This window comes from Cataglyphis hispanica, chromosome 21 (assembly GCF_021464435.1).
Source record: "Cataglyphis hispanica isolate Lineage 1 chromosome 21, ULB_Chis1_1.0, whole genome shotgun sequence".
Taxonomy (NCBI): domain Eukaryota; kingdom Metazoa; phylum Arthropoda; class Insecta; order Hymenoptera; family Formicidae; genus Cataglyphis; species Cataglyphis hispanica.
Genome location: NC_065974.1, coordinates 2142163 through 2162601, shown reverse-complemented (window position 1 = coordinate 2162601; position 20439 = coordinate 2142163). Strand labels below are relative to the sequence as shown.

Here is a 20439-nt window from a genome sequence, read left to right as displayed (position 1 = left end):
TTAGTCCCCCCTTTTGTCTTCCAATGCATTTTGAACTTAATTAGCTCTACTTTTAGCGTAAGCATATCTATGCACGATGACACACATGTGCTTTGATTTTTGGTAAATAAACTTTATAATATATATATTAATATATATAATGTTGTGTACGTGTGTAAAGCTTGTAAATTGATGATATAGGATGGATGACATAGATACGCGCGTATTTATGGATGGGATCTTTGTGGAACGCGTTTGTAAATATATGTACTTCGATATACATATATTATCAAAGTTAAAAGAGAGACTCCTCTCTTATGCGATACAATGCATGTTATAATGTACGATAATGCATGATATAACGACACATTTCTTTGATGGTCTGTTGATTCTCTGTATATTTTCAAGATTTCCATTAGGATATGTAACATATGTGCGCGTGCACATGTGTTGTAATATAATATAATAATATATTATATATTACTCTAAAATTATACTAAACGCGTTCGAAGAATATGTGGTACATGGTATGTTATAGTTGATGGTGCGCGATATTCTAATGACTACCGAATTACTTGTGATTTTACAGAACTCGAATCAAAAACATAGGAACATTTTATCATAATGTATACTTTATAAAAGACTTTATAGATTTCTATAATTTATATCTCTTTTATACATAAGTCAAATTTTGAATATTTATGTTAAATATATGCATTGCTTGCGTGATAAGGAAATTGATAAGATGTATACGTAAGATGTTGCTAGTATTTTTGAAGACTCTTAATATAACGATCGTGAATATCGCGCGCAATCGTGGCAAAAATGCCTCTATGTTTAATCAGTCATTTTTCAAATGCCAAAACTTTCTCTTAATTAGCAAATAGACATCACACTAGATACGTCATGTAAATTATATATATTATAAATAGAGAATTGAACATATGCCAAACATTTTTTGATGTCCATTAAATTTACCCAGTGACTTTGGTGTATTGACTCTGGACAATTCTTAGTGAAAAATGATGATATAATCATGTAGTATATATATATATATATATATAATGTCACAATATCATGATCTCATTAAATGTATGATATAAACCAATTGACGGTTGGAATACACACTTTAGAATGTGGATATAATGTTGAATTGAATAATTATACTTTGTTACTTTTAATTTTTGCTAAAACGTCGAAATTATGAAGAGAATCTACTTTCATTAAAAGATTTAATTATGTAATAATAAATTTTTTTTTTTAGATTATCAGAAATAATGTTTCCTGAATTTAAGACATTTATTGATAGTAAATAGATACGTGGTAAATACACATAAATGGTATATGTTTCAAATGTAAGACATTATGTGAGATAGCATTATAAATTTTTATACTTAACTTTTGTGCTACACATTATATCGAAGATGATTATTAATGATAACTTTCAATGAGAATAACTAAACATTAATATGCAAAAAATGATAAAGCAATATATAAATAGAAAATCTAAATATGAAATGTACAATTATATAATGTAATATATTTATCATTTTTCGTTATTTCTATATTATTGTTATATATAAAGAAAGAAAAAAGAATTTCTTTCTCACTTTGAAATCAAAATAATGCGCTGTTGGAAATATTTATTTCATTTCACACAAGATTTTACACTACAACTAGCACAAGAATTTTTGAATTTCCTAATAAGAAATTTCACCTTTTCTTCGCAACGATTGTTATTACGACGAAAATAAACTACAATCGGTATGATTATCCTCGCATTTGTCGCTGTTTGTTTCAAATTCCTCTTTAGACGGTAGCCAAGCGATTAATCGATGCATATGATCCTGCGATTTGTTATTAAGGGAATTTTGCGCCGCTCTTATGACCGGAGACGATTTGCATATCAATAATCTTATACAAGCGGAATCAGGATCAGCCATTCTTGCTATTAGTTGATTTGGTAGATTTGGATTTTTTGCTTGATCAACCAAATTTCGAATCTATCAAACAGAATTAAAAAATATGTTGCAATTGTATTGCATTTTCATATATTATAAATATATTTTAATTTTAGATAAATTTTAAATTTAATTGTGCAACTATTATTATCACGTCACATATGTAATATAATATTAATACACACTATATGAATTATATAATTACATAGAATTTTTATATTTAAGCTTTGTTTAAAATATTACACAAATTTTAAGTTTGATTAGAAAAAAATTAAATTAGGAAAAATTAAATCGATTAAAATCGATAAAGACTTAATAAATCCGAACAATTTTTTCGTTATTTAAATCAAAATCGATATTCGCTTCTTTACGTTTACAACAACTTACTTTTTCATTTTTATTTTCTAGAGTAAACTTTAAAGGATCCCAAGCGAGTTCTTCGTCATCTATATTTTTGGCTCTGTTATCTATGTTACCTTGTGATTTTAATCCAAAAAGCGAACTTATCTGTCAAAAGAAATAAGAGAAACATGCTGAATTTAGAGTAAATATAAAAAATATTGGTATTGCATAATATTGCATATAATATTTACCATCTGTGCAAGAAAAATAACGCTATTGACTGCGATTGCTGTGACTTTTTGCGAATCAAGTCCAATGAGATGAAAGAATGCAGAAACGAGATTTGAAGGACCAAATGGCTGTTTTGTATCATCATTTTCATCCTCACCACGCTTCTGTTTCTGTTTGCGCCCTAAACTCTTAGATACTAAATCAGCAATGTCCTTAGCTGTTTCTAGATAGTTACTTGCGTATCGCAATCCTGTTTTTATCTTATCCAGAACATCTGGAATTAACGGTAAGACATACAATATGATATAAAATAATAATTGTCTTTATAATTCAATTTATTTTTGATGTTGGATTTTTAAGATAATTTCTAAAATATTTTTGTAATAAATTATTTATACAATTATTAATATTTTCAATATTTGTACAAAAATGTTAATTTTCTTATAAATGTATTTTTGCGTAAAACAATTTCTTTCTAGATCAAAGCAAAAAACACGAAATTTATTCTCTATTTTTTAAATGTTTTATTATCTCTCTTGTTAATTGTTTTAAATATATTTATATTAAATTATTTTTTCCAAAAAAAAAAATATATAATCTCTTACCTTCGGTTTTTGCAAACTGCACATTATCAAATATTGTTATCCAAATAATGCAAAAGAGGAGACACGAGATGTTCGACATTTTGTTGACTCTAACTATCAAACAGTACTGAGACTATCGAGGATCTTCTTAAAGCAAACCATAACGGGTGTTTCGCGTTAATTGCGCGTTTATTCCTATTTCGCTGCGTCTCCGACGGAGTCCCCTGTTATGCGATTGTCACTCTTCTTGCTTCGCCAGCCAAGCGCGAGAAAATTACATCCGCATCATGTTTCGTAGCATGATTTAGTCACATTCCTGTTAAAAGTCAGTAGTTGACGAAGGTGCTAGAAGTAACACAGTTGAAGTTTGCATAGTTATATATATATATATATATCATCGTCCTAATTATCCTATAATAAAATCTGTACAAAAAGTGTTTAATATTTATATTAAGCAGAAGTTATTTAAAATTTTCTATTAAAAATGAAACATTTAAAAAAAGCATATATATAATGATAAATATTTTTTAGCAGATTACATAACACAACAATTTGTTGACAGTTCCTACATACTAACAATAAGATGTCAAAATTGATGATACAAACGAGAAGCGAATAATTCTACATGAAAAAAAAAATCGAACATATAAAATAAATCTTTTTAATATTTTTTATCAATATTAAAAAAATACTTTGGGAAAACATAATAAGAGACGAGATGTGTTTATTTTTTAGGAATATTATTTTATATTAACTTAAAAATTGTTTGAAGTGTTGTCCATTTCAAAATAATTATGCTCTTTCCTATTAAATGTTTGTTTTATTTTCTTATGTAGAATCACCTTTTTTTTTCTCGTACTGTCAATTCTGAGACAACCGGTATTATTATCTTATTCACAAATTTCAGAATATTTAGCCATGCATTGCTGTTTGCTAATAATATTTTATGCATCTTGCATTTTAAAAATGACATCCAGTGAAAAATCATCTTTATATATGGATGAAGTTCGCAGCCTAAGTGAATTGCCAATGGATAAACTGATCCAAATAAGATCTTCCCTTGGAAGCGCGGGATATGGTAAGCTATTTTCATTATATAAATTTTTTATTAAATGTAATTTACAATTTAATATAAGCAAAATTATCTTTTAATATTATTTTTTTAATATTATTTTTTAATATTAAGTTATTACTTTTTTCTTGTAATTTATTTTACGTTACTTGCAGATATTACTGATGAGAATGAAAACGCGCGCGAAGATGTATCTAGTAGAAGATCCCTGACAATGCCAATGGCTTTGCCATTAAGAAGAAGTAGCAAGAAGCCTATGCGACGATATGAAGAGCACTACGAAAAAGGCAAGGAGTCGAAAGTTTCAAAGATCTTCCAGGTAGCAATAACTGCATTATCGTTTCTTGCATTTGGCGGTTATCTCCTTACACTTATAATATCAGCAGTTCGTCGCAATATGACCAATAATCCAACCGGGAATGTCGTCGTATTTTCGGTAAGATCACATTTTTTATATTATTATTTATTGTATATATATATATATATATAATTAAATTTTAAGAAATTTTTTTAAAAGTAATTCTTTTAAAAGGTTTTTTTAAGAAGTGCTGAATAGCTTATACAAAATCGTGACTTATAAAATATCATAAAAATAAATAAATTCTCTTGATACAAAATATAATCAATTGATTATATATAAATTACTAATTATTTTTTTCTAGAATCTGCACGATTTACAGAAATTCAATCGCCCCAAGCGTAATATTTTAATATTGGATCCAATGGAAAATAATTTTGAAACTGATAAGCTTTATGAAGGAATGATTATGCTCTCAAGAAGTTATGCTTTATACAATTGATTACAAACCATATAAAAATACTATATTTTAGAAAGATTTATTATTCATACATATTTATTCTTGGCAAAAATAAATAAGATTTATAACTAATCTTATATAGAGAAAATAATTTATAAAAAATAAAACAGGTATAAAAAATGTAAAATTTTTTATCAAATTGACTAAGTGTTTTATAATTAATTTTGAAAAGAGTTTCTTCTATTTTCACGGTTTGATTAACGTATGAATTATTTCGCCAATCGATTAACTGAATTTGAAGAGTGCTTATCACGCAAATCTGACAGACTCTTGAAAATCCTAAAACCTAATAAAATCGAATAGAGGATCGCGATGTGTACATATCTCGAAGAATATTCTTAGCATGTGGGTAGAAAGGCAGCTTCAAACATGGCTCTTCAAATAAACACCTAAGTGACTGTGTACTTCGCAGACCTCTACGCGCAAAGATAACCATATGGCTCTTCCACAGATATCGGCCACACATACATGTCTATACCATTGTTTTACCGATATAATCAATTTTTTGTAACATACCAAACTTTTCAAAATCCAACTCATCTTGCATTGAATCTTTGAGAACCTTGCAATGGTGCTGAGAACTACATAAGATCTTTTATATTCAAATATCTGAAAAATTAGAAATATACCCAATTAAAGAGCTATTATGAGTAAAATAAAAAACCAGCGATTTAAATTTTAAATCTAATCTATCATTACATTATTAGAAATGCTTCAAGAAGGTAAAAGATTAATTTTTCAACAGTTTCTCGCGACGCAAAGAATATTATTTTGGAACTTGTATTCGACTGCATCCGACACATCATTTTGGTCTTGGACCAATCTTCTTGCAGCCCCGCCTATCAGTATTTTCGTGGACCAATCCAGTTGTTCCAGTTAAATCACAACTAGCAGTGATGATTTTTTTTTTAACCAGAAATCTCATCTTAACATGGCACAGTCTCATTCGTTCATTCACTTTTATACTGTGTTCTGTAATTCTCTCAAATATTTTTTTTTTTTTTTTTTTTGAAAGTGATAATTTCTTGTTAATCGATTTATTTTAGTTCCATGCTCAAGCTATTTTTCCTTATTTATCAAAGTGATAATTAATATAATTGCATATGTGTCTCTAATAATATCAAGTAGTAAAGAGTAAATACAGTGAATTGAAGTGAACAGTGAGAAGAAATAATAGTTATATTTTCACAGATATCAAAATTTATTTTATTTAAATTAAAATTTATTTTATATTGAATTTAATAATTATTCTCAATGTAGAAATATATGTATTGTGTATGATTAGACGCAACATTTGTAAAATAGTAATGCATTCGACTAGTGACGTGAGCGCAATTGATAGCGCCGTGTAAACGAATTCGTCAAAAAAAAAGATGATTGGCATCGGTACTCCAGTCATGGATAACTCTAATTGTTCAAAACAATTAAAATTTGGCATGGATCGCATACTATCGAATGAAATTTGCACGAAAAAGACAGGTAAAAATTGATAACATTTAAAAGTTATACGTAATATGTAGCATAATTAAATAAAATCTCGCTTTGTATAGTTTTTATAATTGATTGATAATTAAAACTATCTATTTTGCATAACTTTGATATTATTGTTATATATATTTCTCCAATTAAAATTTATTTTGCATAAATTGCATTAATTTTTAAATAAAAATTATAACTGTGATCTTAACTATGTATATATAATAATATATTTTATATGCGTTTAATATTGTCTCATTTTTTTTAAAACGCGAGTCTTTTTTAATTTTTTTGAAACTAATACGTTGATAGATATCCTTAAGCCAATTGCGATACTTCCATCAATATGTTGCCCTTGTATTGAAAGTTGCGGCCAATGTGAAAATGTCAGAGCTTGCATGTCATTTCCGCATGCCCATTCATCATTATCCGAAGGTATCGCAGCTACGCCTTATACTGGAATAGTGGAATTAGGAACCTTATATCGGCCAGCACCACTACACCCTGTACTGAGAAGTAAGTTATGATAAGCTTATTTAATATTATATAATTTTCTCAAAATTTGTATTAGGCAAAACAATATAATCCTCTTTTATGTTCTGGAAAAAAATTACTCGATATTTTTGCAATTATTAAATTTATAGGAAATTTTTTTTAATCAAAGATATTAAGCTGTATTATTTTATTGCATCTTTGTGATTTTTATTATACGGTATTGCAATTTTATAAATTTTAAATTAATATTTTTTAATATAAATAAGAATATATAAACAGTTTATATTTCATAAAAAAATTCCATTAAAAGTATAGACTTTACTTGAAAGTTATATACATACTAAAATCTATATATTTGTAATATAATTAAATAAAGATTTTTCTCAATTAAATTTAAATGCAGGCATGAGATTAATCTTTACACGAATTCATAAGATTACTTTAAAAAAAAAACCCGACCGGGAGTCACAGGTTACGTCATTGACAAATGTTACCATATGGACACACTGTCTTGTCCCTCTGATATCCAGGAGCAAGTAGAGCAAAATATTTACGTGTCAGTGTATTCTCGTGTTTCCTGTCTGTGTTTAAACGACATCTTAAGTGCCACCGAGCGTTTATACGCGTGGTGTAAACGGCGGTTTCAATATGCATTTCCTCGGTTGGTTGTTATAAAATTCGATAATCTGCCCTTATCTCTTCTTTCTTCTTCTTTATAATTATTTTGCTATTATTAATGTGTTATAAAATTTTATAATAAGATAAAATATTAAAATGATATAATGCAGAGGTAATAAATAATTTAAAAAACGTATGCTAATACATCTAATCACATTTAATAAATCCGTTTCCTCATAATTTTATCAAAGATCTATAACGAAAACTAGTAAAATAATAAGTTTATAAATGTAATACATAAAGTAATATATAAATCAATATTTAAATTATCATAAATTTATTGTAATTAATAAGAACATTTGAGACGTACTCTCTTTTTTATTATGCTATACTTTTTTCTAGATTTTGACGTGATATCAACATACTAGTTTATTATATGAATTTTTCATATGTATAACGCGAATCGATGAAATGTAGCGGAATTCATGAATTAGAAATATACACTCAAAGATTAACATGGAAATCCCAAAATAACTGTGATGTTAGAGGTATCTGTTCGAATTTGAACGAAGATTTGGTTTAAGTGAGAGCACCACACTGTTTAAATACGTACAGATGTTGTATACTTTTGTGCGGCTGTAAATCAGCCCGAAGTACCCCATCTTGAATTAAGATCTGTAGAAACTGATATCTATAGAGCCAAAAGTAGCGTTTATCTCTCATGATATTTCCCCATCAAATTCACAATTCACTTTTCGTCACTTTTTTTTGTAATGTAAAAGTATTTGTAATAAATGTTTTGTAATTAATAATATTAATAATAAATATTTTAAATATTTTATATAAATAATTCTCTATTTTTTCATATATACATTTATTTTTACATTTACATATACATTTATACTTATGACAGATTAAAAATATCTAATGTCATTAAGATAAAATTTTTCAACACTATCAGAAATAAAATTTATTGTTAGATAAATTTAAGTAAATATTAAACTATTAATTAAAATTATTAAATAAATTCACATTTATTTTCCAGCACCTATATCACCTTCCTCAACGATGAATTCTTCTGAAACAAACACACGAAGAAAGAGATCGTGGTCCAGAGCTGTGTTTAGCTCACTACAGCGGAAAGGCTTGGAGAGAAGATTTTCGTTACAAAAGTATATCACAAAACCAGACAGACGACAGTTGGCAGCAACTTTAGGTTTAACAGATGCACAGGTTATTTTATTTGTAAAATAAAATTGCGTTTAAGGAAATAATAAAAATGATAATTTATTTCAATTAATAGAGCTTGCATTTACGTTATTAGGTCAAAGTTTGGTTTCAAAATCGTCGGATGAAATGGCGACATACAAGAGAGAACGAGAATGCTGCATCAACTGGTCCAGATTCCACGCAAAAAGATATTCCGCAAAAATTAGTTAAGCCCAATGATATGATACAACAAAACGAAGAAGATGTAGAAATCGATGTAGATTTATAAAACTTTTATATATATATATATATATATATATATATATATATATATATATAAAATTATTCTAATTTTTTTTAATAGTACATTGGAAAAGTCTTCGAAAAAGCTTGAAAATTAAAGAGAAATTTTTATTATAATAATATTATATAATCTGCATTAGACATATGTAAGAGCAGGTCACAGTGTGTGGTCAATAATGTATGCAATAATTGCGTATTCTTTTAAAGAAAAGGAACAGTAAACTCTCCAAATTGAATTTTTTCATCATCTAAGTTTAGATAATGAGAGAGTAAATAATATGATAAAGAAAGTTTATTACAAGAAATATCTTTTATGTAAAAAAGAAAATAATTTATAATACAATAAAGCTGCTTTGCTTGTATCATTGGCTTGCTATAAATTCGTTAATATTTTATATATGCCTAAAAGATATATTTCATTATAATATTTAGTATTAAATCTCCCGAATTGTAAAACAACTTTATATATGTATATTAATATCAGAAAATGAATTTATATAGTCAGTACGATTTTCTATTTTTTCGATATGCTTCCATGGCAACGACTTTGTTATTCCTTCTTTTACCGGCGCAAAGATTTATAACTCAACTGCCATTATATGCGATAATATTTCACAGTCATTTTAATTTTTCCAAGCTGTATATTTAGCAGGTATGTAAAAATTTGTTTCCCCAAGTATATATATATATATATATATATATATATATATATATATATATATATATATATATTACATATTGCGTACTTTTATTCGCGCGTCTGTGCGCAATTATATATTATTATATATTTATTCTTATTTATGTGATTTCACAAATATCTGTAATTTTACAAATATTTATATGACTTAATTTTCTTATTTAGTAGAGAAACAAAACGTATTATAAAACTATCACAATATTGCAAAAATGATACATTGCTTAATACGATCCACTTTCGTCGGTCGACAACTTTCTTTGCAAGTATACGGAACATATTTCCATCGCTTGCCAACGAACCTAGCAAACACATTGACAGCTAACGAGGAAAGAAAATGCGCACCACTCAATACCAACGACATATTAAGTAAGAAATATTTAATCGCTCAGTGCTTCTGCTTATATATATATATATATATTTAATAACTTTCAGTGGATTTAAATTAATTAATAAACTATATTTCTCACTAAATTGTGCTTCTGCAAATCTAGCGAGAATTATACTTCACCGCAATAGTTGTTATAATTAATAGCCATTAATCTCGAATTTGTTTCATTATCAGATGCCACCGTGGCGCAATCACATGCAATTCCGGCAATGACAGCAGCTGTAACGTCATCGAAAGCGATGCCATTATTGGAGACAGCTAATCCCGAGATAGCCACGGAAGTCTTTGAAATTTCCGCATCAAACGTTATACCACTTAGTCATGTGGATAAGGCGCCGTTACCCTTTGAGGACATTCCTGGCCCGATGATACTCAAGTTATGGGAAAAATACTGGAGATACGTGCCACTTCTGGGTACGCAACTAATTTCCAGTCTGCTAAACATCAGATTTACCCTGGGTACGATCCCTTGAAGAATTCAATTGCTTGAAATTCAAAGAGTTATTTTGTATTTTTAAATTAATCACAGCTCAAATAAAAAATATGCAAATTTGTGAAACGTATAGAATGCAAATAAATTTTGGCTCTTTGAATTTTAAGCAAATTGCCGTCTGAGTCTCGAAACGCATAACGTAAAGTTTTCCGAATTTATAGACATACACACAGATATATATATATATATATACATAAAAATTATATATTTTACTGTGAGTAGAAAAAAGAATTAAAAACAACTATTCTTTAAGAGAGTGTTTTATTATAATTTATGAATAATTTAAAAAAAATTTTATTATTGACATATATTATAATAAAAACACTTTTAAACGAACGAATATAAAGGAGCATCAAAATTAATTATGTATAATAGTTAAAAATAAATTAAAAGTTATTCATAAATTAATATAAAATTTACAAATTAATATTAAAATTTAAAAAGTATTTTGTATTCTAATGATTACAAACATTTTATGAATTATTTTGCAGGACGATTATCTTGGAATCGCAATGTCACGCCGATTAAGTATTTGTTCGATGAGTACGGATGCATTGTGCGAATTAATGGCCCTTTTGTAAATGACATAGTTATGATTCACAGGTGAGATGTTGCAATTATCATGTTTTAATCTTGAAGCAAATTTATCAAATGTTTTAGGCCCGAGCATATAGCTGAAGTTTTCAAGCATGAGAGCGAGTCACCTGTTCGCAGTGGCATTGATATTCTTCAACACTATCGTCTTAATCATCGCAAATCTCGATTCGCTGGGGCGTACTCTCTGTAAGTATTAGCTTTATATAAAATATATAATGCAGAGAGATTGAAATATATAAAAAATAATAAACCTCTTATTTTCAATAATGCAATAACTTTGTATTTAACTTTACGAAATATTAGACAAAGTTCGGAGTGGTTAGAGGTGAAAGAGAAAGTTGACCGGCCGTTACACGAAGCAAGTTCGAATTATATCGGACAACTAAATTTAGTGGGTGACGAACTCGTTAAAAGAATTCGTAATATACGCAATCGACAAGACGAGGTACGCTACATATTAACAAACATTTAATACATCAACAATTTTAATTAATATATGTCTTAAATCCAACGCATAACATACAAATAATGTTTAAAGAATAAAGCACAATTATATAAAAACAACCTTCTGTACAAATTTGATAAAATTATATCTAATAAATATAAAAGATGATTATGTGAAATATTACAAAAATAATGCTAATGCTTGATTACACATAATCAAACGGATAATAGCTTAAAGAGTAGTATTTTAATTAATATTTGAACAATAGGTACCAGCGAATTTTTATCAGGAACTCACCGCTTGGGGGATGGAATGCTTCTATGTAACGATGTTCGATAGGCATCTCGGTTTTCTCGATTCCAGCTCGAGATCGAAGGCTGAAGTTACAAAACTTCTTAATGCGTTAAATACTGCTCACACGTATATGACTCGGTGCGAAACTGGATTTCAGGTGTGGAGATTTTTCGAAACTCCATTCGCCAAGAAACTTTTTGCAGCTTGCGACGTTCTTGACGAGTGAGTCAATAAAATTCGATAACACTTTGACAAATTTTATTAAATATATTATTTTGTTTTCTATATATTTATTTTATAATAATAATTATAATCTTATTTAATATCTTATTTGATTGCACGCGTTGACCACAAAGCTTTTTATTTTTACTAATATTGCATTTTGATAATTTGACATATTTACACATGAATCTCTACTTCTCAGGGTTATCGGAAAATATATTCGTCAAGCGCAGAACAAGCTGCAGGCTTCTCCGTTGGAGAAACAAGAAAAATCTACGAATGAAGAAAAAAATTTATCAGTGCTTGAAAAGATGATGATTCAGCGAATCCAGTCGGACGATATTGCTACCCTTTTGATGGACATGATTATTCTAGGCGTTCAGGCTGTAATATGCAATAATCTGATGCAAACAAGATAATAATATAAATATACATAATAAGTTATTTTTTTTTTTTAGGTCATAAATTGCGAGGCATTCCTGCTTTACTTTTTAGCGAAGAATCCTAGAGTACAAAAACGATTGTATGACGAAATTATCTCTGTTTTACCTAAAAAAGATAATACAACTCTGACAAAAGAAAGTTTGAAAAATATGCCATATCTAAAAGCGTGTATAAAGGAAAGCCTTAGGTATAACAAAATTTATGAAATTTTATTACGCATTAACTTTTTTGTGTTATAAAACTTTAAATAATTTTAAAAATTTTTAATCGTCATCTATTATTACCTATAAACAACATAATAGAAAAATGAACAAGAAATATATAATAAATTAGTACTATATATATATATATATTTTTTTTTTATGTGAAAGATTGCGGCCTGCATTTCCCTACTTGACGAGATTATTGTCGTCGTCGATTTCGCTACACGGATACACGATACCGAAAGGAGTAAGTTGTAAGTGTTAATTCAAATCTAGACGCAAGATAACAAATAATTTTTGTGTTTAGACTTTTGTCATAATGGCGAATCAAATAACATCACAGCGTGAGGAACATTTTGAAGATCCTGGCAAGTATCTGCCAGAAAGGTGGTTGAATCAGACTGAACGTGCGCATGGTAAATCTTACCAAGAATATTCATATCTACCTTTCGGGCATGGTGTACGTGCCTGTCTAGGAAAAGATATGGCTGAAATGCAAATGATGTTACTCACCGCAAAGGTACTCGCATGCAATAGAGCGTAAATGTAATTAATTGCGATTAAGATAAAAATGTACATGTATTTTATTTTTCACAGTTGATCCAAGAATTCATAATTGAATATGATTATGCTGATATCCAAAGCCAGTTTCGTATGGTTAATGTGCCAAATAAATCATTACGTTTTCGATTCTTAGATAGGAATTAAAGAATAATAAAAGATATAAAGCTTACACAATTAGAAGACTTTAAGGAACACGATAATTAATAGATATAAAAAAAACATGCATTTTTATTATAATCATATTACGTAGGATTATCTTTCTGTAAAAACGTCTATATTTAAGTTAAAATACATCGGATTGATATATGTTATATCAAATTACATATTACTTTATTGATAAAATAATTTGAAAGTTATATCAAGTATGTATTTACGTTTGTGTATCAAATGTTAATTTTGTTAAACAATAGCAAATATTTCTTATAAGAAAAGTATAATTTATATTGTATGTTTTACGGATTAAAATATTAATTGCGACAAATAAAAAACACAAAAGATTCTTATGATTTATGAATATATAAGAAAAAAAGTATGTATATAAGAATATTTGCATGATAATTTTCAAACTAACAAGTGCACATTTTTATTACAACATTTAAAACATTTTATGCGGTCGTATATATAACACAGCCAACATTTTACAAAAATACAACTCAGAAATTTTTATTATAGATTCGATCCCTTTTTTACTCTTGCTCCATCATTATACGCACAGCTGCCATGTATGAAAAAATAGTCGACACATACTGAAAAGTAGAAAAAAAGTATTAACTATATTATTGAAGACTTCGCATCTAGTAATACTGGATTATGATTGATATTGCTTATAAATATCTAAATAAAAAAATATATATATATATATATATAGTAATAATAATAATAATTTAAGAACTATATGTCTTTTTATATATTAAACAAAATGATCGTTAAATACATTCTTACCGACGTGTAATATTTCATAGACAAACTTGGTAATGCACATGGAACTGAAACAGTGACCGGACGTTGACTTCTTAGTATAATATTTATTAAAAGCTTTTGCATGATCAAATCATTTTCGTACCATAATGAATCGTAAGCAGCTGACGCAATTTCGCTACTCTAATCAAAATTTTTTACACATTAATTGAAACATTATGAATTTATTATATTATTTAGATATAAAATATAGTTACGTTATAATTTATTTAATAAATAACTAACCAGGCTCATTACATAATCAGCTGGCCAGGCGTACATATAAAGTTCTACAAAGCCGGAGGAAGCTATCATGAGGAATGTCCATTTCACTGACCATGGTTGACGCTATTATGTATAAATATTTGAAAAAGATAATATTATATACAATAACATATCATGTAACTTGTATTACATATTAAAAAAATTTTATTTTAACAAATTTTATGGGAGGGGTGTGTGTGCGTAATTCGAAGGGATAATGTGTTTTTGATAGGGGTATGTTTTCGTAGACAATAAATGTGGAAAATGCGGAAAATGCGTAATTTCAAACGAGAACATGTTGTAAATTACTTACGCTTACAAAAGTAAGATAACCGAATATTACAACGCCAATACTAAAGGTTACGCATAATAGCGCTATATAACGAATTGCGAACCCTACTTCTTCTGCATATCTGTAAGCATTCATTGATAGAATATCCTAGATTATTATAATACTCATTATAGATGGAATTATTACTTGATTCTTTATTTTAGCTTAACATGTTTTCAACAAAAATTATTTCTTATCACTTAAAAAAATATTTTAAAATATATTTTCAACAAGATCTATATATCGAATTTTATAATGTTTAAAATTTTATAGAAATATTTAAATTAATAAATATAGAAAATATGCAAATAAATAAATATAGAATAATTTTTGGCTTAAATAAAATTTAATAAAAATAACGTTAAATTCTAAACAAGGATAATTACGAATAATCTTAATCTCGAGATAAATTATATAGCGATTATATGAAGAAACTTGAGTAACTGTAATTTGCTGCAATTTTAAATCACGCAAATCTCTTTTGATAAATTGAGATATATTTGTTTAAAACATTTTAACTTTCACATTTTATTTAAATTTTTATTAAGTTATTAAGATACATTCGATATTATACAAAAGCAAGATTACTCACAGTTACTTAAATTTAAAAAAAAAATATATATATATATATATATATGTACCTGAGTAATGTGCAGTGTTCTTGCGCATACTTTACGAGTTCTTTCATATTTGTCATCGTACGAAACCGGATGATCAAAATGTGGAATCTGGCAGCCACAAACCAAAGTAGAAGAGCAGGGAAAGTATTGGCGCCAACTTGTGTCATACTTTGATAAATAGTCAACAATTGATGCGCTAAGATAATAGTTTTCAATGGTTGATATTGCACGTCAAATGGATACTCTATTGCAAGTGGAAATTGTTGTGATGAAAACAAGGGTGTAGCCATCATACTGATAGCTGTCATTGCTAGCCAGCAAACAATCGTACCTATGGCAATTAATATTTAATATTCAACAAAATTTTTCTCTGACATGTATGATAACAAACATTAATTTGAAGATTTTAATTACTATATTTATTATGTTTAGTAATTATTTTAATGTATTCAGTAATAGTAATGTATTCAGTATTGATAATTTCATAAAAATAATAAGTCAATATAAAATTAATCCTCTCTCTTATTGCTCTGATGTGATATATGTATCTGACATGATATATATATATATATATATATATATATATATATATATATATATATATATACATCACGAAAAATATTTCGGCAGCGAATTAATAATAACATGATATTCGGTCTTGGTGACGTAAACATTCGTTATTGTTTACGTTTTAAGGCTTCGTTGTCATTCGCACGGCGACACTTGAACAGTGATATGATAGTTCGAGACGCTCCATCAAATTCTTTTTCTAAACGCGATTGCGACTAGAATCGGGAGATAATTTGTTATAATTAATAATTAACTAACGAGCAATTAACGATAAGCGCTGTGATATATTAATTGTTAATTTAATTGATCTATAATTTAAAATTTCTGTATAATATTCCGTTTGTATATGCCATCAGTACGAAAAATATTTCGGCAGCGAATTAATAATAATATGCTATTCGGCCTTGGTGACGTAAACATTCGCTATTGTTTACGTTTTAAGGTTTTGTTATCATTCATACGACGACACTGGAATAGTATTGTAGTAGTGGGAGAAACGTTCCGTTGATGTCCTTTCCAAATTATCCATTCGCACGGCGACACTTGAACAGTGATATAGTAGTTCGAGACGTCAGATTCTTTTTTTAAACGCGATCGCGACAAGGATCGGGAGATAATTTGTTATAATTAATAATTAACTCTCTCTCTTTCTCTCTCTCTCTCTCTCTCTCTCTCACTCTCCCTCTCTTTCTCCCTTTTCAAAAAGGCGTAAAAAAATATCGAGCGCGATATACGGAGCAATAGTATACAATGAGTAATTTATTACATTTCTTATTCTAAAATATAATCTCACGTTATACGTATATAATTTTGTAATATGATATATATATATATATATATATATATATATATATATATATATATAATACACAAAATTATATACATATAATATCCTTCTAGGGTGTAATCTTGCCGCGGTGGGAGGGCTTAGTACCTGGACGGTGCCTTAAGGGCCTTAAGGTCTCTAAGGTTTACTGAGAAGGGGAAAACCAAGCACCCAACGCCGACGTTGCTGTCTTCGTGCCGCGGACGGCTTATCGTGGCGTCGGTTCCATCAACGTGCCGCGGAAATTCGAAAGTGCGGGAGTGTCGTTCAAAGTATCGCGCGTATAAGTGCGGAAGAATCTTTTAATAAAAGTGCGGGAGTGCCGTTTAAAGTATCGCGCGTGTGAATCAATCTGAGAGGAGGAGGAGGCCTAGGAGAGGCATCCTGCACCGGCGGAGCAACCCAAGGGTGATTATTTATTTATATATTGGTTGTTAAAAATTGCGTACATTAATTTAATCTTAGCATTTGAATAAATTTATTTATTTGAATGCCAAGAGAAAATTAGGAAGAAAGAAAAACTTTTACATAAGTCCGATAAATGTTTCTGTTATTGAAGAAAAATATCTTATTATTAAAAAAATTATTATTTTACGTTCCACATTATTAAATTTAAATCGGATGCATCTGCTTATCGTACGTATTGGATGTAAATCCGATGTTTACGATAAGCAGATGCATCCGATTTAAATTTTATAATTTGACACGTAAAATAAAAATTGTTTGAAATATTAATTATATTTTGCGCACTATTATAATTTGGATTTTTTGTTTGTATGTTAAAGACAACGTAGCTTCAAGACCAAATCTCCGCTGTTGCGCATCAGTGCCGGTGAGTGATAAACTTTTATTTAATTTTAAAGTAACGGATTCGTAGAGATAGTAGATGTAGATTATAGATTATAGATTGTAATAAATCCGTTACTTTTAAATGAATGAGCTTAAACAGATTAAATTAAATAACTTTTAATAAGTTCTTTTTAATATGGATTGCATCTATTGCAAAAATAAATTAAAGTATTAATTAAAGAAGGAAGATTATAGAAAATATTTTTTTCAATTCGTAAATTTTATCTGATTTACTGAATAAAAAACGATAGTAGTTTTATTAATTATACGTGTCATAGTAATTCATTCTTGTAACGCGCGGCGATTTTATCCTAATTTCTTACAGCTCATTCATATTGTAGAATTTGTTTGTAGACTTTGTTCTTAAACTTTGGTTTAACTGAGAGACCAAATGATTAATCAATGAAATTAATTATATGATAACAAATGGCATAAATATTGTGTAAATTAATCTTATTTTATTGTAAATTATATATTATTATTTCTTATTGTACAAGTTAATATTATATATTATTACATATATGCATTATTATATTATTAAATAAATTATATATTAATATATAAATTTTAATTAAATTTATATATTTATTATAATTTATTATAATTTTAATTAAATTTTCAATTGATAATTTGGCTTTATCTCAGTTAAAATAAAGTTATATTAAAATCAACATCTAACGAACGATCGTAAAGTCACACGATCGTCATCGAGCGTGAAATATTCACGCACATCTGCCGATGATAATAATTACTCGGTAAAATAAGGTGTTTATCTTCTTATGAGCAAGAAAAGTCTTGCGCTTCTTCGCCGGCAATAATAAATAGCCGGCGATAAAAGGAATGTATATTTCCTTTTCCGATTTCTGAGATCTAGAGATGGATCCAGAAAGTCGCTAGGAGCAATGAAAGGTAGGTTCAACTGGCCTGAAAAATAGATATAGACTACGCAAAATAAACGGCCAATACTGACCAAAATGCGTAGCGAGAGATACATAGGGTACAATTAGAGCACGCGAATAGGGAACGCGGTTGAGAAACGCGATTACGGAACGCGGTTAAGATTACAAACGCTTTTCTTAAAGCGAACATAATTACACGTAATTTACACGTAATAAATTTAATACAAATAAATTATATTATTACATAAATTATATATATATATATATATATATATATATATATATATATATTTATATAAATTATATTATTTGTACATACCATAAAATGGTTTGAATTTGTCAACATAATGTTGAAAAATTTCTTTTTCATATTCTTGGGCTTGTTGATAATAATTTTCCATTTCCAAAACAATAAACTGTAGAATTAAAAAATTGGCAACACATTTTTTTTTAATTTTAAATGAAATTTATTTTAATAAAATTTTAATTTAATTTAAAGCTAAAATACAAAAATATGTCACAAAAAAATTTTGAAACTTACAAAAATAATAATCTTTCTAGACATTTTTGCTAAAAAAAAAATTGATTCCAAAATTGTCCTATTATTAAAAAAATATGGTTAATTTAAACTATACATTTTTTTAAATATTTAGAATATTTAAGTATTTTAAATATTTTAAATACTTAGAATATTTAATTAGAAATTTATATGCATGTGACATTGTTCATTATAAAATATTATTATAATTAAAAGATTTTTAAAAATTTAATTAATTTTAATTATATTTTATAAAAGTACATTTCTAAATAATTTTATTAATTTATATATATCACTTTTGAAAGAATTATATTGCTCTTAATTTTTAGAATACAGCTCTTTTATATGAAAAATCAATACAAATAAAAATCTTACCTGCAAACGTTTGTCCTGCATTGCAAAAAGCATCAATTGTAATATAATTTGTAAGCCGGCGCTTAATTCGCATCCCATTTTCATCATAGCCATGTAGTCGTCATTCTTAGAGAGTGTCCTTATCGCCGTAATAATATATATTATCGAGTTTATACAACAGAAATATCGAAAGGCACTATGAAGAAGTATCTGAAACTTTGTCGCGTTCGGCGATAATGGCCAACAGCAAGCGAATGTCAAGTATATCCTCAGGAAAGCAATTACTTTATCCAGCGTTATTTTTGCCTCCATAACACACGGAAGTGCTTCGTGCTGATTCACGGCAGAAACTCAAACTAGCAAAATATGAACTTTAATCACTCTCGCAATATCGCTGAGGTTATTTATTTGAGCACTATAATGACACTATAATGACACTATTGTGAAACGCCGAGTATAAGTACGCGCGGTGCATAAGATATGAGTAGCGTAGCACCCTATATGCGAAATAGAATGCATTGATTTTTGAGGGATTTAAACATGCGTTGCACTATTAACAGACATCAGAACTAACATTCTGCTCTAATATTGCTTATAATTTATGAACTAATTAGTTAAATGGTATATATGAAATAAAATCAATTAAAAAAGTTTGTGAAACAAACTGTAGTTTTAATATTGCAAATTTTTTTTATAATTTATGAGAAATGCTTAATTTTAATAAATTATGTTAAATATAATTTAAAACTGATACTTTTCAAAGTTTAGAAGTTATTTTATTGTGTAGAAATTGCTT

At 27.8% G+C, this 20439-nt stretch overlaps 5 protein-coding genes across 5 annotated transcripts; 3 read left to right on the top strand and 2 right to left on the bottom strand.

The window, feature by feature from the left end:
- Positions 1–1607: 1607 nt before the first annotated feature.
- On the bottom strand, positions 1608–3238 carry LOC126857327 (uncharacterized). Its single transcript, XM_050606649.1, has 4 exons — positions 3119–3238; positions 2534–2787; positions 2328–2447; positions 1608–1982 (listed from the first exon to the last, which is right to left on the bottom strand). The coding sequence occupies exons 1-4, from the start codon at positions 3195–3197 to the stop codon at positions 1719–1721; spliced, it is 717 nt and encodes a 238-aa protein (XP_050462606.1). The 5' UTR covers positions 3198–3238; the 3' UTR covers positions 1608–1718.
- Positions 3239–3446: 208 nt separating this feature from the next.
- LOC126857329 (uncharacterized) lies at positions 3447–5028 on the top strand. The gene is made up of 3 exons (XM_050606651.1): positions 3447–4175; positions 4325–4605; positions 4832–5028. Exons 1-3 carry the CDS (start codon positions 4016–4018, stop codon positions 4967–4969), a joined length of 579 nt encoding a protein of 192 aa, XP_050462608.1. The 5' UTR covers positions 3447–4015; the 3' UTR covers positions 4970–5028.
- A 1296-nt stretch (positions 5029–6324) lies between these two features.
- LOC126857328 (H2.0-like homeobox protein) lies at positions 6325–9074 on the top strand. Its single transcript, XM_050606650.1, has 4 exons — positions 6325–6466; positions 6776–6979; positions 8622–8809; positions 8901–9074. The coding sequence occupies exons 1-4, from the start codon at positions 6361–6363 to the stop codon at positions 9072–9074; spliced, it is 672 nt and encodes a 223-aa protein (XP_050462607.1). The 5' UTR covers positions 6325–6360.
- Positions 9075–9994: 920 nt separating this feature from the next.
- LOC126857491 (probable cytochrome P450 12a5, mitochondrial) lies at positions 9995–13634 on the top strand. Its single transcript, XM_050606954.1, has 11 exons — positions 9995–10151; positions 10348–10632; positions 11158–11269; positions 11327–11449; positions 11567–11708; positions 11977–12224; positions 12427–12610; positions 12683–12855; positions 13040–13118; positions 13179–13391; positions 13469–13634. Exons 1-11 carry the CDS (start codon positions 9995–9997, stop codon positions 13577–13579), a joined length of 1827 nt encoding a protein of 608 aa, XP_050462911.1. The 3' UTR covers positions 13580–13634.
- Positions 13635–14047: 413 nt separating this feature from the next.
- LOC126857321 (odorant receptor 30a-like) lies at positions 14048–20057 on the bottom strand. Its single transcript, XM_050606641.1, has 7 exons — positions 19665–20057; positions 19071–19167; positions 15629–15938; positions 14970–15069; positions 14639–14740; positions 14378–14536; positions 14048–14181 (listed from the first exon to the last, which is right to left on the bottom strand). The coding sequence occupies exons 1-7, from the start codon at positions 19953–19955 to the stop codon at positions 14122–14124; spliced, it is 1119 nt and encodes a 372-aa protein (XP_050462598.1). The 5' UTR covers positions 19956–20057; the 3' UTR covers positions 14048–14121.
- Between the last annotated feature and the right edge of the window lie 382 nt (positions 20058–20439).

Bases quoted from the DNA above. Each gene is read 5' to 3' on its own strand.
- LOC126857327 (XM_050606649.1), bottom strand. From the start codon at position 3,197: ATGTCGAACATCTCGTGTCTCCTCTTTTGCATTATTTGGATAACAATA. The intron at 2,788-3,118 runs GTAAGAGATTAT...CGTTAATTCCAG, and splicing joins GCAGTTTGCAAAAACCGAAG to ATGTTCTGGATAAGATAAAA. The intron at 2,448-2,533 runs GTAAATATTATA...TTCTTTTGACAG, and splicing joins TTATTTTTCTTGCACAGATG to ATAAGTTCGCTTTTTGGATT.
- LOC126857329 (XM_050606651.1), top strand. From the start codon at position 4,016: ATGCATTGCTGTTTGCTAATAATATTTTATGCATCTTGCATTTTAAAA. The intron at 4,176-4,324 runs GTAAGCTATTTT...CGTTACTTGCAG, and splicing joins CCTTGGAAGCGCGGGATATG to ATATTACTGATGAGAATGAA. The intron at 4,606-4,831 runs GTAAGATCACAT...ATTTTTTTCTAG, and splicing joins GGAATGTCGTCGTATTTTCG to AATCTGCACGATTTACAGAA.
- LOC126857328 (XM_050606650.1), top strand. From the start codon at position 6,361: ATGATTGGCATCGGTACTCCAGTCATGGATAACTCTAATTGTTCAAAA. The intron at 6,467-6,775 runs GTAAAAATTGAT...ATACGTTGATAG, and splicing joins AATTTGCACGAAAAAGACAG to ATATCCTTAAGCCAATTGCG. The intron at 8,810-8,900 runs GTTATTTTATTT...TTACGTTATTAG, and splicing joins TAGGTTTAACAGATGCACAG to GTCAAAGTTTGGTTTCAAAA.
- LOC126857491 (XM_050606954.1), top strand. From the start codon at position 9,995: ATGATACATTGCTTAATACGATCCACTTTCGTCGGTCGACAACTTTCT. The intron at 10,633-11,157 runs GTACGATCCCTT...ATTATTTTGCAG, and splicing joins AAACATCAGATTTACCCTGG to GACGATTATCTTGGAATCGC. The intron at 11,709-11,976 runs GTACGCTACATA...TTTGAACAATAG, and splicing joins TACGCAATCGACAAGACGAG to GTACCAGCGAATTTTTATCA.
- LOC126857321 (XM_050606641.1), bottom strand. From the start codon at position 19,955: ATGGAGGCAAAAATAACGCTGGATAAAGTAATTGCTTTCCTGAGGATA. The intron at 15,939-19,070 runs GTATGTACAAAT...TAATTGCCATAG, and splicing joins CAAATTCAAACCATTTTATG to GTACGATTGTTTGCTGGCTA. The intron at 14,741-14,969 runs GTAAGTAATTTA...TATACATAATAG, and splicing joins GTTATCTTACTTTTGTAAGC to CGTCAACCATGGTCAGTGAA.